The sequence below is a fragment of the Chrysemys picta genome, chromosome 15 (assembly GCF_011386835.1).
Source record: "Chrysemys picta bellii isolate R12L10 chromosome 15, ASM1138683v2, whole genome shotgun sequence".
In the NCBI taxonomy this organism is placed as follows: domain Eukaryota; kingdom Metazoa; phylum Chordata; order Testudines; family Emydidae; genus Chrysemys; species Chrysemys picta.
In genome coordinates, this window is record NC_088805.1 from 11,378,993 (window position 1) to 11,394,973 (window position 15,981).

The following is a 15,981-nucleotide window of genomic DNA, read 5'->3' on the forward strand; positions in this document are numbered from 1 at the left end:
GAGTTAGTGAGCACCACCCAGACACCACACAAGGAGAAACAGGATACATTTCATTCTATCACTGAAAGATACTAGATGAAAGCTCTGGTCTTCATGGATCAGTCTATCCCAAAACCTCCCACCTTGATAGCTGTGACAACACAGCAGAATTTCCATTATTAAATGCTGACTCCATCAGGACTCTTGGGGTTACTTTCGCCAGCAGATCTTTGAACAGTGTTTCATGAAACTATTCTAGTTGCTGCTTATTATTTGCATTCTTCTCTCAGCAGCATTGTGACCTGTTCTGTATTAATTAGAGTGCTTTTTAGGATTCTCCAACTTTCTTGTACACTAGCAGATTTTAATGTTTCCTCCCAGTGCTCTTTATTCACTAGATTTCTTTATTCTCCACAATTTGCTTTCTTGCAATCTAAATCCCTTGTTCTGCTGTGTTCAGCAAATCCAAAGAATACTTCCAGGCTTTCTGATTTCCTGGTGCGTTTCTCCCTTTCCGGAATCACAGACATCCATGCATGACCCCTGTGAGGTGGAGAAGAATTATCATCTCTGTTTTACAGATGGGAAACAGATGCTCAAAAGAGAGTTAAGGGATGTTACCAGAGCTGAGAGTTGAATGCCAGGTCTGTGTCTCCCAGGCTTGTGTGCTAACCACAGGGCAAGATTCCCAGCATCCCCAAACCTGGGTGAAGCTTTCCCCAATTCAGAGCCACTCATACACATACCACAACCGAGAAGGACCATTTTCAAATAATTTATTAGGAATTTAAAACTGAAATCTGGAAAAAGGGTTACAGGTGTGGAGAGAACAAACATTGGAGTGTAATAACTTACTGGCTTCAAAACATAGCTTTATTTCTTTTTAAAAAATGCCCACCCTCAAACCGGAGCCCCAGCCTCTGGGCAGCAGCAGCACTGGCTGGAGAGCGAATCACAGCCCAGTGGCAATACAGTGGGGCTGGGAGGTGTGTGGAAGGGGGCACAGAAGCAGCTCAGCGCATGTACCAAGAGGGAAGAAAGCGCTGTCTGCAGACCCAAATTTGACGTATACAGAATAAAAATAAACCCAATACAATGCAGCTCTTCTTTAATTAGGAAATATTAAAAAAACCCAGACATACAGACTCTTGTCTCAGTAACAAAAATTATTGCTTTGTGTTTTCAGTACTAACCCATTAAGTACCTCTTACTAAACAGAGCTCTCCAAATGTATTGCTTGGTCAGGCACGGCCCACACTGCTGGGTCTCAAAACTAGCCACAATGCAGCTAGGGAAGTGGAAGGGAAGAAGGGGTCCATTTGGGCACCGTGGCCTCCCTCCAATCCTCTCACTTACTGGGGCTCATTTTGGGAGAAGAGAGGGAATGATTTTTAAAACTTAAGATGAAGCTACATTATTTCCCTGGGAAAAGTGTTGGGCTGCATCTTAATAAAAGGCTTAATCACCCCCCTTAACAAGGTCTTTGGTTCACTTAAAACAAATCCAGACCCAAACCTGCCCCTTAAATTCCTGCTTGAGGCGACCCCCCAGCAGAGGCCACTTGTTAACAAGGGCTTGAGCAGCCTCAGGAGAAGGGACCATATAATCAAATTACAGGACAGAGGATGAACTCCCACAGATTTCAGGACACAGAGGAAAGCAAATGGGAAGCTGTGATTCTAGAATTCATATGATCCCTGAGAAGCCCTTGACTCACCCTTCCCCCATACAGTACCACCCCCAGTGCTTTTCCCTCCCTAGTTAATGACTTCCCCCACCCAATGCCCTGCCCTTCAGAGAATGACCATCCCCACATCCCACCCGACAACGAGCCCTTCCCAGTATCCTGCCCCCTAGAAGATGATGCCCTTCCCCAGACCTTCTTGACACAAGCGATACTGTTTGGAGAGTCAATTCCTTTCAAAATAACAAAGACAAGCAGGGGCAGTAAAGCCCTTTGCCTAGCCAAACCAGATGCTGGCACTTAGGGAGCCCAGTGGTTGGAGTCTGTACATCAAGCGACTGGAAGCAGCTTTAACCCGCTCAGCAAAATAGCCGATGGCCGGTAAGTTTCATTCCCCTCTCTCCCCCCTTCATCTCAGAGGTCTTAAAATCTTACAGTAAAAGGTGTACAAAAAAAGAAAGGAGTCCTGTCAGGATTCTGCTGGAGAATATTGCTCACACTGAGGTGCCAGGTTCAGGAACCTGGAGCTGCTCCTTGAGTCAGGCTGCAGCCAGGTTCACCTCACGATATTTACATATTATACACTAGGAAAAAGAAAACCCCACGTAAAACTAAATCTAGGAAAACAAAAATACTTTCAGCTGTAAGGGTAGTGTTTTTACTTAGCAAAATATACATTTTGTTTTGTTCTGTAGCGATGTCCCACCTTTTCAGATCCTTGGAGCTTCACACATTTCAAAACCTCACATTTACAAAACAGAAACAATTAAAAACAGTTTCTTAAAAAAAAAAAAAAAAAAAAAAAGCGTCAGTTCTGCTCAGCGTTCTCTCTCTCTCGGTGTCTCTCTTCCCTTCAGAACTGCATTCACATCACATACTGTCCTTTAAAAATGTTGACAACAACAGAGTTGAAAAGATTCAAAACAATTTCAAAGCCAAATAAAAATACTCATTAAAAACTACCTAACACGATCACAAAGCCAATTCATAAAATATGTCTACTAGCTCAGGAAAGAGCAAACAACGAAAAAGAGGGTCACCCCCCCAAAAAATAAAGATAAAAAAATAAAATAAAAAATAAAACTACCAGCTAATAAAATAAATAAAGAAGAATCGGTGGGTTGGGGGAGGGAGAAGCGTAAACCATCGGTGGTTAGTAAGAAAGCGAGATGATCTCCTTGGGTTCAGTCCAGTGTGGTCTGTTCAATGGGAGAGATCAGGGCAGGTCAGCAGGAGCCTGGCAGCCAGCCGGCAGTGTGCAGTTTTATTCAATAAAAAGGAAACCTTGGCTCATCCTCCAAGGCTCACCAGATCCTCCAGCCCGCTGTCCTTGGTTAGGTCACTGGGGAATCTGCAGGAGACCAGCAGAGGTGGAGAGTACGGGGGGGTAGAGGAGACAGAAACAAAAAAAAACCCTAACAACTTTTCAGTTTTTTGTCTTGTCTAACACAGCAACAGGAGGTGTCCAAACTTCCCCTAATGCAGGATTGTGCTGGCACCTTGGCAGTGGCATGAAGATCGCACCTGACTGGCAAAGAAGTGGGGAAGAATGCAACTGTCCCCATCTTTAACATGAACGTGTGGGCCAAAGGGACAAGCCCCAGCATGCAATGCAGCCTGACTTCTTGGATCAAGGAGTACTAAATGCTAAGATCTGCAGGCTCCCTGGGTCAAACTTCTGTATTAAAGATGAGGCTAGTTATATGCTGCAAACTGAACTCAAGTTATCCCTGGTTGAAGAGAAGCAGCCCAGTCACTCCCTTTCCCTGGAAACATCTGCCCTACTCATTTCAGTCACATTTCTCTTTTTAAACTACCCAACTTCTGCCACTTTTGAGGTGTGCACTGAGACCCTCCAACAGCTCCCCCTTACCCCCTTCTAAGGGACACAGCTGGAACTGCACGTAGGATTTTCCCCTCTCCATCTGGATGTGGAAGCCTCTTTTCTCTCCACTGACCACCTCCATGGAGAGGATACACCACTCCAGAGATGCAGTGAGATTTACCGAGTTAGCTGCATGCAGGGTAGTGCAAAGTAAAAGGATGGGAGGGGCTTGTCTTTCAGAGTGCAGATGCGAGAGTTCACATTACCTTAGGATTTTGGCCAACTGTGCCTGTCTGTCTCCATCAACTCCCCTATTTCTACCAGGTCTCTGTTTCCCTCACTCCACACCCTTCCAACTGAGCGCTCCCCCTTCTCCCTGCCACCACTGGGGCACAGCCAATTATTCTTCTGGCCTCAGAAACCTGGAAGAGCTTCCCTTTAGAGCCCAACAGCGACACTCTAACTGGCCAAAGAGGTTACTCAAGCAAAACACCATTTCCTTTCCCTTCCTGCCCACACTCAATGGAATCCCTCTGCAGCACTTCAAGCTTGGGGACCAGAGACTGGGACAAGGAATTAGAACCTGGGTCACTGGGTGGACAGGACAAAAATGCAGCCCCTCGCCTGTCCTCCTTGCTCTCATCTTCAGATGAAGCCCCTGAACGTTGGCCCAACCAATAGGAAACTCTCAGTGTAACTTAATAATAAAATCCCCTCCTGAGCCTAGCTTCACTCCTCTCACACCCTTCCCGCCCCTTCCTGTTCAAACATCTTACCTCCTGCCTCCTTGGTCGCTAGCTTCAGTGGTACCCATTGGTAAAAGCCGTTGCAATCAAGGGACCCTACAGAGGAAGAATTCAAATCCCCTGATTAGACAAACCACAGGAAAGAGGTTGAGTCCATGAGTGTGATTTGTCCATCTGTCCCTCCCCCTCGTAGGAATTTACTGGGATGTCAATGACACAGCTCCCTAAATGTACTATTCCTAAGGACAGCCCTACCCCCTTTAGAGATCTGACTGGAATCATTTAGCCCCCCAATCCACTATGAGGAGGCCTCTCGGCACCCTGAGATTTACATGGAGTGATACAGTCCCACTCAGGAAACATGCCATCACTAGACCGTCTCTTCAGAGCCACTTAATATCCCCCAGCAGAATCCTATGGAATCCCCAGTCCTCGCCCAGCCGTAGCCCCACATTCCACAGGGAAACATGTAGCTAGCAGATATTTGCTCTGCACTCTCCCCGTCCCTGTCCAGCCTTTTGTTATTCCCGGGGACCCCTGTGCGTTCTACCCTTGGAAGGGAGTTCTGTGTTTCATTCGGACGGTGAAGAATGGTTGTGGTCTTTCTGAACACTTACAGCGGTGAGTTCAGTCATGGCCCAGCTGGTGGGAAAGCGGTTTCCACTGCTCATGAGTCTCACCCTTGAGGTGCCAGTTCCATCGGCCCAGAGGAACGTAGCTGTCATGGCAGGCTATGATCAAAGTGAGGTAATAGGCCCTTGGGTAGCTTGGGCCAGTTCCATGGAGGGCTTTGAAGAGTAGGACCAAGCCCTAGCACTTGACTTGGTATTCAATGGGGAACCAGTGTAGAGAGCAGCTCTGGGGTGATATGCACTCAGCAGCCTGTTCTGTAAGCTAAGTAGGTTGCTGCATTAGGAACCAATTGGGGCCTTAAGCTGAGTGTTTTTATGCCTAGGAACTGTATATTGCAGTAACCAAGCCTTGAGGTTGCCTGCAGCTGTCATCATTTGGGTATTCATAGTTGTAGAAATCACCCTCCCAAAAGGTTTCATGATTTATACACACCCCACCTCCTTCTACCTCCCAACCTCAACAGCTGGGTGCGAAACACTCACCCCTAGGCTGTGACCAAAGCCAGTACTTGGAGCTGGACTCGCAGCACTGATGTAACTGCTGACCCCTGAATCCTGATTGGCTGCTCCGTAAAGCTCTGCCATTGGCCCAGGACTGGTAGTGCCCAGAAACCCACCAGTGCGGCTCGGAGTAGAACCTAAGGGAGGAAGCAAAACTACATGGTGAAGATCCCAAAATGCAACCCCGTCCCACCCCCCTCTCATAGCCCAGTGCAAACCTCAGCCAGGTTGCTTCACCGGGTAGGAAAGTGGCAGTTACCTGTCCCTCGCACTACAGCTGCTGCCGCCGCTGCTGCCGCCATCGGTCCATATGCAGTAAGGGGAATTGCTGAAAGAGAAGGAATAGGCATCTCATAGTGGCACCAGAGGAAGCTCCCGAGCAGGCATCTTCACTTCCCTCTAGGAAACAGCTGCCAAAAAGGTGCATTAGCTTGGCATGTTACCTACTACACTCAGGATGGATAAGCAGGAGGAACACACAGTCCTGCATTTACAGGACAGTTTTCATTTAGAAAAGCCCTCAAGCAACTGAGCTGACCAATTCCAGACACAGGAAATGTTCCGTTCAGGACTGAAACACAGCAACATCTGGGATGACACTGTTAAACCACAATATCACATGCCAGTTCAGGGCAGGAGGGGACTGAGAATCCCATAGCCAGGTGAACCGGCATGGGGAACTTAGGATGGCTATTGGCATTTGGCTCCAACCCTAAAGGCTAACACCCCAACTCCGGGGATTTTTGGTGGGCACAGAGGGTCAGTAGCTTGGTTTGACATCTCATTCAGAAGACAGCTTCAATGCTCAGCATCCATTAGCCATGCTGGGGCACAGCACCCTTCTCTAGCACCTTTCAACAGCAATGGTTCAATACTCACGCAACCTCCTCCACCCCAGCTCTCCCACTGCTGCAGACACGCAATCCTCCCTATTTTTCCAGCTCTCCTGCCAATTGCAACCCCCCGGCTATCCACGCTAGAAGAGTGTGGAGTGTGCGTCTGGGGCTGCAGAAGCCAGAAGAGGCACAATTAACACTGGAAGCCTTAACTTATATGTAGCAAATGTCGTCCATATTTCTACTGCCATGGGCACCCAGCCCTGAGGCCACAAGGCACCTACCCAGTACTGTTCTCATTGCCCCTAACATGCCTGGGTCAGCATTTCATGCTCTACTGCGAAATCCACTGTGATTCTGTTTAGAGCAATGTAAAAAGAGGTCAGAACAAATCGATTAAGTTAAAGGGCTGAAATCCAGACTAGCTCGGGAGGGAACGTTTCATTGCAGGCTTTGTCTGGTTTCAGGCATACATCACATGGGGGGCTTAGATCTGGGTTAGTGGCTTATCATAAGCACAGAGCTGCCAGTATTTTTCTCCCAAAGATGCTGTTGTGGTGAGTAAAGGGCCGTTTTGCTGAGAAAGAATCCAATTTCCTCTGTAGGAAAAAGATTTTTGCCTCGTAGTTTATCTAGTTAGAAACCAGTCTTCTGCCTTGCCTAAGAAGCTCCCATCTCATTAGCGGCTTCACACAGGAGCAGCACCTGATACTCTCAGAGTACCACCCTTCCTGTTTCAATGCTACTCAATACACCCCCTGCTGACGGTTTACATTTATAGAGCCACGTTCAGCCAGAAGGTTCCTGAAGCACTTCACAACCTACTGGCCTGGTCCTGCAAGGTGCTGAATGCCCTCAGTTCCCAGGGATGTCCCAGCAGGAGCTGCGGGAGCACATACATTGTGGGAGCAAGCCCAAGGCGTGCACATGAATCGAGCACCCACCACTGACAACAAGTTGCCCGGTGACTGTTTAACAGCCCCCAGCAGAGAAGTGAGGAATGCCACCATCTCCAGCTGAAATTCTGGGGGGAATCTAGGGACAGAGGTTGTAATTACTCAACGTGGCAGCTAGCCAGGACACCAGCATTAATAGTTCACTGCTGGCAAAAGTACCAGTGTGTCTCTAATGAGCTCCAGTGAGCAGGACTTTTGTTTTATGCTCCTCCAGCAGCGAGGTGCCTCTTTGCACGCTGCAGGGGCACTAGTCCCATGTGGACTTAGAGGGAAGAGCACCTTTTACTGAGTTATCAACACTACTCTTGCAACACCCGTTTTTTTCTGGGAAGCCCCCTATTCAAATACAGACCCAGTCCAACCCTACTCCGTTTGAGAACTGGCAGAATCACAGCCACAGGTGGAATTTCAGAGGCTATATATGTGGCTCCAGGAGAGGGCTTTATTAACTTAACACACCCCACTTCCCTTTGAGTAATTTGTTTTACCAACCTCAGCGTTCTTCGATGTGCACACTCTATGAGGATCAGCACTATTCTGCGCCATTGGAAAACTCCCGTTCCAATCCTCCCCAAACCCCCTGCAGCTAGCAAAGCTTCCAAATAATAAGCTCCCTGCAGAAGTCTGCATCCTCACTACAGACAAATCCAGTCCTTGAAGAAACAGATGGTGTCAAGGAAGTGTCAGAGTGAAAGGATGTTACGCAGAGTGAAAGGATGTTATGGAAGATGGGATGGTGGATAGGGAGGAGGAGGCCAGCCCACTGCTAGACATAGCTGCTTTTCTAAGACAAATACCAGGCATGCTACAGAGCTTGGGAAAATGTGGCCATGGAAGGAAGATCCTATGGAAAGAGCAGCACCAAGAATCCATGCTACACAAACTCAGAGGCCTGAGGAGCTGGGGGAAGAAGCAGGTATTTGGGGAAATACTCAGACTCCTGACTAGTCCTTGCAAAACTTCATCATCCCCCCTTCTATTACACCAGGCTCAACCACCATTACTGATGAGTACAGCTGGGAGCTCCACCACACTCAATGTTCCTCTACCAATCCCTGCCTAGAGAGCCTGGGGCTTAGGTAGCTGTGAGCTTCACCATACCCAGTGCTGAAATATCATTCCCTACTCTACTCCCAGCTCCCAGGCAGGATCAAAGTAGCTGTAAGCTCCCCCAGGGCCAGTGCCCTGCACAACACCAGCTCAGGCTGGGACTACAGTAGTGGATTTCTTAGAATTCACATTGCTAGCAACAAGTTTTCATCAATGATTTAGAGGCTAACCCCTGGATAAGAAGCGAAAACAGGGCAGGAAACAGCAGCAGTTCAGAAGCTAGAGAATCTGGGGATTCAAGCCCACTTGCCCTCATCCTGCACGAACTGCATCTCTCATCTCCTCCAATGTGATATGCATGGTTCTGTTCCCCTCTCCACCCCTCGCCCCCAGCCCCTGTTCTTGATGTAGCTAGTGCAGATGGAAGAGGAAATGAGGAACGTTTCCAGTCTCACTGCGCCAAGCTATGGGGCAGCGACATCACTGGAATGACCCAAAGCCCCTTCTCCCCTTCCAGCTTGTGAGTTTTAGGAAATCAGTGGGACTGACCTGTGAGCTCGGGGAGGACGGGGGCACTCGGGAGAGGGGTCCGCTCTACACGGAATTCTAAAAACGAAATGTAAGACAACTTAGGAACTTGTAAAACGCCCCCGAGGGGGATCTGGCAGAGAGACAGCAGCATTGGGCCTTTCTGGCTAGAACACAAGGCCAGACAGAGATGGATGAAGTCACTGCAGCACCCGGCCTTCGACTCTTTATTTTAAATGAATTTCGAGTTGGATTGACAGCACTGGAGACTGAAAGCCTCTGCTTACCCCCAAAACAGGTACAGCACAGGCAAGGGCAGTGGAAGCTTGCCTTACACTGCCCCGCCCAGACCATGTGCCTCAACTCTGCTCTGGGGAGACCATCTCTAGGGTTGAAAGGGGAGTTGAGTCTCTTTGGCCCAGCCAATCCTTGGCCTCGCAGCTAGGACTGCCAACAAGTGCCAGCTGAGCTGGAGGTGGCTTTGTGACATGAACACCTGGTTCGCTAGGACTGAGACCCAGCAACTGGATTCACACAGACTACCAGACAGCAACTTTCAGTCGCCGCCAACATAGGCTGGGTTCTGACTAGCAGCTTAGAGGTGAAAGCTGCCAGAGCCCGTTGCCAATCACCTGTCAGGCCTTTCTACACAATCCATTGGGGGTGGGGGGCAGAGGCGGGCAGGGGACACTCAGAGTTGCCACTCGTCCTGAGAACAGCAGGGCAGTCTTTTATAGGGTGGCCTTGCAGCCTGCTCTTTGCTTGTGCCGGAAGGGGAGGGAAAGGAGGCCAGCAGAAAGCTCAGAGCGGCTGCAGTGCATTCATCAGGGACCAGGCAGTGATGGTCACATATGGGCTTCAAGACGAGGAATGGGGCAGGTCAGGGAATGTACAAATATGCAGTGTTGTGAAGAGGGGTTTACTGGGCCTTTAAGAGATCCAGGATACAACTCACTGCATGTTAGACTCTCACATTTAGGAAGCCTAGGGAACTTCAGGCCCATTTAAAGCTAGCAGGGTTTAAGTCCTACACTCTGTTTTCAGAAAGGTGGCGACTCTGGTGGAGAGACAGACACACACAGAGGCAGCAAGACAGGCAGAGCTGCAAGGGCCCTTCTGTGTAATAGCAGCCCCCACGGAGGAACCTAGCAGAGAGGGGGGCGCATGAACCTAGGACTTTTCCTGTCACTGGAGTGAGAGGATAGCAACAGCAGACGCTCACATGGCTACAGCCTCCTTCCTAACTAGACAGTAGGCTGTTCCCACCTATTCCAGGCCTCTGTCCCCTCCCACCTTCACAGATTTAAAGAAAGTCCAAACTAGGGCAAGAGTAAAACAGGCAGAGATTGGGTGACATGCCACGGGCTTCCCTTAGTGTGAGGACAAACTGGACGAATGGGCAGGAAGAGGCACTTACCGGGAAACTGATAAGTGTAGCCAGGCGCAAGGCCCGTGTAACTCCGACTGGCATAAGTGGCAGCTTGGAAACCTGGATAACCTGCCAGCAAAGAAGAGGGGATTGTTATACGAACGCACACAATTCCACTTTCGAGTTCCAGCTCTGCCTGCCTCCCCATAGCCTGAGCACACACTGTGAAAGGACCAAGTAACATAGCAGTTGAACAACACACACGTGTGCACACAGTGGTACCGTGCAGGAATTTGGGGAAGAATTTTAATGGAATTTTAATACATTGCCCCTTCGTGGTTCCAAACATTGTTACCCTGCAAAGACATGTAGATTTCCCTGTCAGAAAGCTCAAGGTCCCACAAACTAGCATTAGCAGGTTTTGTGAAAAGGGGCTCTGAGAGCCAGTGGGAGCATATGGATGACTGACTGGTATTAAATCACCCATCATCTACTTTAGTAATAGAGCTGCTGGCTAACATTCTGAAGTAGTTACAGAAAGAGCAGGTGGCTGAAAACATGCAGGCAGATAGCCTGTTCCTGGCACAGATCACGATTACAAGTCTTCCCATTTCTTGAGAAGCTGTCATGGCTAATCACCTACTTTAAACAGTCCCATGAGAAAGACAGCGGCTGACTAAGAGCTGAATGTTTGATTTGAGATCTCCCATGACAAGCGTACATGGATTTCCCAGTGACTCATTTGAGTCTGCTGGTTTAAAATACACGTCTACTCAAAAAAAACCAAACTAAAATCTGAAATGGCTTTGTGGGGTTCCAGATCTATTTTATCTCAGCAACTCCAGTGAGAATGTGCTGAGTGCAAATGCAAAGAAGAGGTGTTTTTCCTCTGCCTGCCAGCCCTAGCTGGGATCCAAGTGCCAGGTTGGAGTGTTCCTCCTCCAGCCCCACCTCCGGGGGCCCTGACCCAAAGGACACGTGTGTTTGTTCACCTTAACCACACCTATAGTACAGGTTGGATGGGCTCACGTTGCTGGTGTGATGATCAAGCAAGAAAGACTCAAGTTTGACTCACAGACACTAAAAGGAGCTAATTGGGCTGGAAGTCGGGGGGGGGGAGGGGAGGAGACTCACACCTTTTCCTTTGTAACCTGAACACATTTGCTCTGAAGACACAGAAAAAAGCTCCCCACAATGCCACACAGACACTTCCTTGTCAGAGTGGCCGGTTTGATTTGTGACCCAGAATACGTTCCCTAAAGGAGGGAAGTCAGTGGTATACAGGCTCCACTGGATTCTCAAGGACATTTTTATCCCCCTTGAAAACAATGAGACTGTTTATTAGGATGATACACAGAGAACACGCTCTGCCTGTGTATTTGGGGTGATTATACTCTCCCCTTCACCCAACTGAAGAAGGGTGATTAATACTATTTGGGGCTCTTGAACCAAACATTCATTGTAAAGTCTGGCCTAATACAGCAGTAATATACTTGGACGTGGAAAACTCTGCTTTTGGCCCAATTGTGTTGCCAGGGCATATACAGCCTTTTATTTTTGTTGAGTCACAGTGTATATCCTGTTCTATAGGTATTATATTGGACAGGAATTCCAATGATGCGTTAAAATTTCTCCCAACCCGACTGCATTCCTGTTCTTTTTGTGACTCCACCTCTAGAACTGTGCATACAAGGTACATCTACAGTTCTTCCACGCTGCCACCAGAGGGCGATTTGTGATCAGAAATTGATCCCAGCCCTCCTCCTCCCAGCTTCACTGCTCCTTTTCAAAATGGGGTCTGATGTCATAGATCCAATCTCTTCCTGAACAGCCTGAGCCACCTCCCCCATTGTATTAGACCTAGAAATGTAGTCCCAGAATAAAGCCTTCTGCCCCCTGAGCAGAGCGTCCTACTGCTACTGCCACGTATGACGTGGGGGCTAGAGAGAAGGGTTCTCTTTTGCAGCGCTTACCCAGCATGCCAATCCCAAGCATGAAGGCATCCATCCCATAAGGCATCACTCGGGACCGCCCTCTCGCAGAGCCAGTGGGGGACATCACTTCCTTTGGCTGAGCTTTTTTACATTCCACCTGCCACGAGAAAAAAAAAAAAAAAAAAAAAAAAAAGTGTCAGACCTTGGCCTTGACTTGCACAGCACATTTGCTCAGAGCACATACACTACCGCGGGCCACAGGCCAGGAGGGCTGCCTTAGTACACTGGAACCACTGCGCTTTCTCCGTCCCACGCACCACTCCCCAAGCCTGCCTCCCAACCTGCAGCGTCCCCCGCCCTGTTACTCTGCTAGAGAAGCAGCGTTGTTGAGTAGTTAAAACAGGTGACTAAAAGTTCTACCTGTGGTTCTGTCCTTGACTTCCTCTGTGACTTTCGGCAAGACAGCCTTGGAGCCTTAGTGTCCTCGTTTGTTACATGAGGATACCTGCCTCACAGGGGTGGGGAGAAGTTCAGCTAACGCTTGTACAGCACTCAGGGGTCACAGTTACAATTCCCAGTTATGGTTAGACTGCGTTGCCTTTTGGGCTCCAAATGCCAGCAGTGACTCCCCTCCTTGTTGAGGATCTCCTCCCGAGATCTGGGGCAGTGATTTCAGGGGTCCCATCTGCTTCCGACCTGCAGTCCCAGAGCCCCAGTGCTTTACCCCATCCCTCCACCGCCAGCTTTGTTCTTCACACTCACCATTTTATTATTGATCTCATGGAAGTGGATCTCACACACCTTCTCCACAATATCTTCACTCTCAAATGTGACAAATCCAAACCCTGAAGAAAGGGCGACACTTCCTGGTCAGGGCAGAAGTCTGTGTGATCAGTACCTGCCACTTGCCTGTCCCACATGCCCAGGACAGAAGGCAACCCAGAGGTTCCTGGGGTGGACCAGTTGGGTCATGGCAATACTTCCACTCCCCTCTGGTCTCCAGTAAGTCCTGCATGCATGCAGCACTCATATGAGGAGCAGGGAAGTCACTGTCCCCTCCCCGATTTCCCTCTCTCCTCGCAACTCCCAACTTCATTAAAGCCCATGACACTCATTGCTGATGGATTTATTCTATTAAACTTTGCTATTTTTCCAAGACAAACTAGATGGCTTAATGACGGATACCACAATAGAGGGTTCCAATCCAGCAGCGGTCCATACAAACAAAACGGTGTCCTACCAATGCCTGTTCACAATGTGAAATGAGTGTGGTGGGTCCCAGTCCAGTCCCCAATAGACAGGCACCCACATCACAAACATCACCATCCCAAATAGTGATACTCAGCACATTTCACCTTCAAAGCCCTACCTGTACATTAATTGGTCCTTACAGCCCTGTGTGTGACAGGCAAGTATCAGAATCACTATTTCTGGAGCAAAACCAAGGCATGGAAAGGTTAAGTGATTTGCTCAAGTTCACACCGTCCAACAGTATCTGAGGTGGGAATAGAATTTGGGAGTTCTTGCCTCCCAGCCCTATGCTTAGAGCACATCTCTAACTGACCCCTTTGCTGCCAGTCTTGGCAAAGGACTGACTGAGCTCCGGAGTCCAAACCTCCTTTTCACAGCCAGGGGTGGCCCCTTTGGGGTAGAGCGGAGGCATGGCTGCGAGGGACTTTGAGTGAGCTTGCATTGCAGCTGCGGCTAAATGGAACTTTCAGCCTCCAGGGCTACTAACTGAGTCACCTTCACCAGTGCTAAAAATCATTTAAACACACACACACTTTTCTATTTTTCAGTATTTTCCAAGCTGGACTGGACTCTTTCTATGAGCTTCTCCTTTCTCTCCAGGTAGACATTTATATTGCCCCAATCATGATTTGGTATCTGGGTGCCTTGGAAACTCAAAAGAAAGTACCCTACACTGAAGCCACGGAGTTGCAAACACCAGACCAGATGATTGGTCCATCTAGTCTAGTATCTGCCTCGGGCAGGGACCAATACCTGATGTCTCAGAGGAAGGCAGTCCTCCCTAGCCCTTCTGTAATGCTCTACATAAGAATGGCCATACTAAGTCAGACCAGTGGTCCATCTAGCCCAGTATCCTGTCTTCCAACAGCGGCAAGTGCTTCATAGGGAATGAACAGCACAGGGCAATTACCGAGTGATCTGTCCCCAGTCATTAGATCCCAGCTTCTGGCAACTGGAGGTTTAGGGACATGCAGAACATGGGGTTGCGTCCCTGACCATATTGGCTAATAGCCATTGATGGACCTATTCTTTATGAACATATCTAATTCTTTTTTGAACCCTGTTATATTTTTGGCTTTCACAACTTCCCCTGGTAATGAGTTCCACAGGTTGACTGTGCATATTGTGAATTATTTCCTTACATTTATTTTAAACCTGCTGCCTATTAATTTCAGTGGGTGACCCCTGCTTCTTGCATTATGTGAAGGGTTAAACAACACTTCCTTATTCACTTTCTCCAAACCATTCATGATTTTATAGACCTCTATTATAACCCCCTTAGTCATCTCTTCTCTAGGCTGAACAGCCCGTCTTTTTAATCTCTCCTATCTGTTTTTGTTGCCCTTCACTGTATCTTTTTAAATTCTAATACATCTTTTTAAGATAGGGCACGCAGTGCTCAAGGTGTGAGCATACCATGGATTTATATAGTGGCATTATGATACTTTTTCGTCTTAGTATTTATCCCTTTCCTAATAGTTCCTAACATTTGGTTTGCTTTTTTGACTGCTGCTGCACACGGAGATGTTTTGAGATAACTAACCACAATGACTCCAGGATCTCTTTCTTGAGTGGTAACAGCTAATTTAGACCCCAGCATTTTGTATGTGTAGTTGGGATTATGCTTCCAATGTGCATTACTTTGCATTTGTCAGCACTGAATTTCATCTGCCGTTTTGTTACCCAGTCACCCAGTTTTGTGAGAACCCTTTGTAACTCTTTGTAGTCAGTTTTGGAGGTCTCTACATTGAGTAATTCTGTATCATCTGCAAACTTTGGCACTTCACTGTTTACCTCTTTTCTAGATCATTTATGAATATGTTGAACAGCACTGGTCCTGGTACAGATCCTTGGGAGACCCTGCTATTTAACCCTCTCCATTGTGAAAACTGACTATTTATTACTACCCTTTGTTTCCTGTCTTTTAATCAGTTATTGGTCCATGCGAGGACCCTCCCTCTTTTCTCATGACTGCTTACTTTGCTCTAGACAAGTCCTGTAGAGGGCAGAAGTGCAGGATCTGATGATTTATTATGAGCTAGCCATTCTCCCCCACCCCCATTAGAGTGGGGCTGGAGGGGTACATCTATAAAATCAGGCAACCAGAATCACCTAAACAGTAAGAAAATGGGATGCACTGAAGGGCACCCTGGACAGCAAGAGTGAATACGTAAGTATAGCTGGGAGAGAGAGCCACATGCAGAAAGTGCCCCTGTGTGAGTCTGATGCAGACAAACACACTGTGTAAGTGTTTAGTGATGTACGTGAACATGGCAGTGGCCCAGCAAAGGCCTGCCACCATCACAGTGTAGTTGTGTCCTCAGGATGGTGCACACCATTGTGGTGTCCTCCTAAGAGTGGTAGTCAGTTAGAGGGCACATGTACAAGAGAATCAGGCACCTCCAAAACTAAGGCTCAAACTCAGTGGTCTCCTGTCTGATCCGAAGAGCCTGAATACCAAAGCCAGGCTCCCAGTCTGTAACCAGACTCCACAAATGGGATTTGACGAAAAGGTGACTTGGGAGCCCCGGGCTGAGGAAGGGGTCAGAGGCAGGCACTCTTCTGGGTCTTGTGTCAGCTTCCCCAAGGTTCGGATTACTCAGGACAAGGTAAGACACACACAGACGACTGGAGCCACGTAGGTAGCTGGGGAGGGGAGGAGGCTGCCTCCTCTCACATATCAGCCACTC

The 15,981-nt window shown here is 48.3% G+C and overlaps 1 protein-coding gene across 17 annotated transcripts in view; it reads right to left on the reverse strand.

The window, feature by feature from the left end:
* Window positions 1-738: 738 nt before the first annotated feature.
* Window positions 739-15,981, reverse strand: part of MSI1 (musashi RNA binding protein 1) — a 61,755-nt gene continuing 46,512 nt past the window's right edge. For 3 of the 17 annotated variants that reach the window (XM_065568325.1, XM_065568334.1, XM_005288687.5), the window contains 9 exons: window positions 12,803-12,885; window positions 12,080-12,197; window positions 10,155-10,235; window positions 8,759-8,815; window positions 5,627-5,695; window positions 5,350-5,522; window positions 4,852-4,965; window positions 4,265-4,330; window positions 739-3,014 (listed from right to left, as the gene is read on the reverse strand). In XM_065568325.1, coding sequence (XP_065424397.1) covers window positions 4,289-4,330; window positions 4,852-4,965; window positions 5,350-5,522; window positions 5,627-5,695; window positions 8,759-8,815; window positions 10,155-10,235; window positions 12,080-12,197; window positions 12,803-12,885 — 737 coding nt within the window. In that variant the 3' untranslated portion in view covers window positions 739-3,014; window positions 4,265-4,288. The remainder of the gene's footprint in view (window positions 3,015-4,264; window positions 4,331-4,851; window positions 4,966-5,349; window positions 5,523-5,626; window positions 5,696-8,758; window positions 8,816-10,154; window positions 10,236-12,079; window positions 12,198-12,802; window positions 12,886-15,981) is intronic. The other 14 variants (XM_065568329.1, XM_065568333.1, XM_005288690.5 and 11 more) reach the window with 7 other exon arrangements.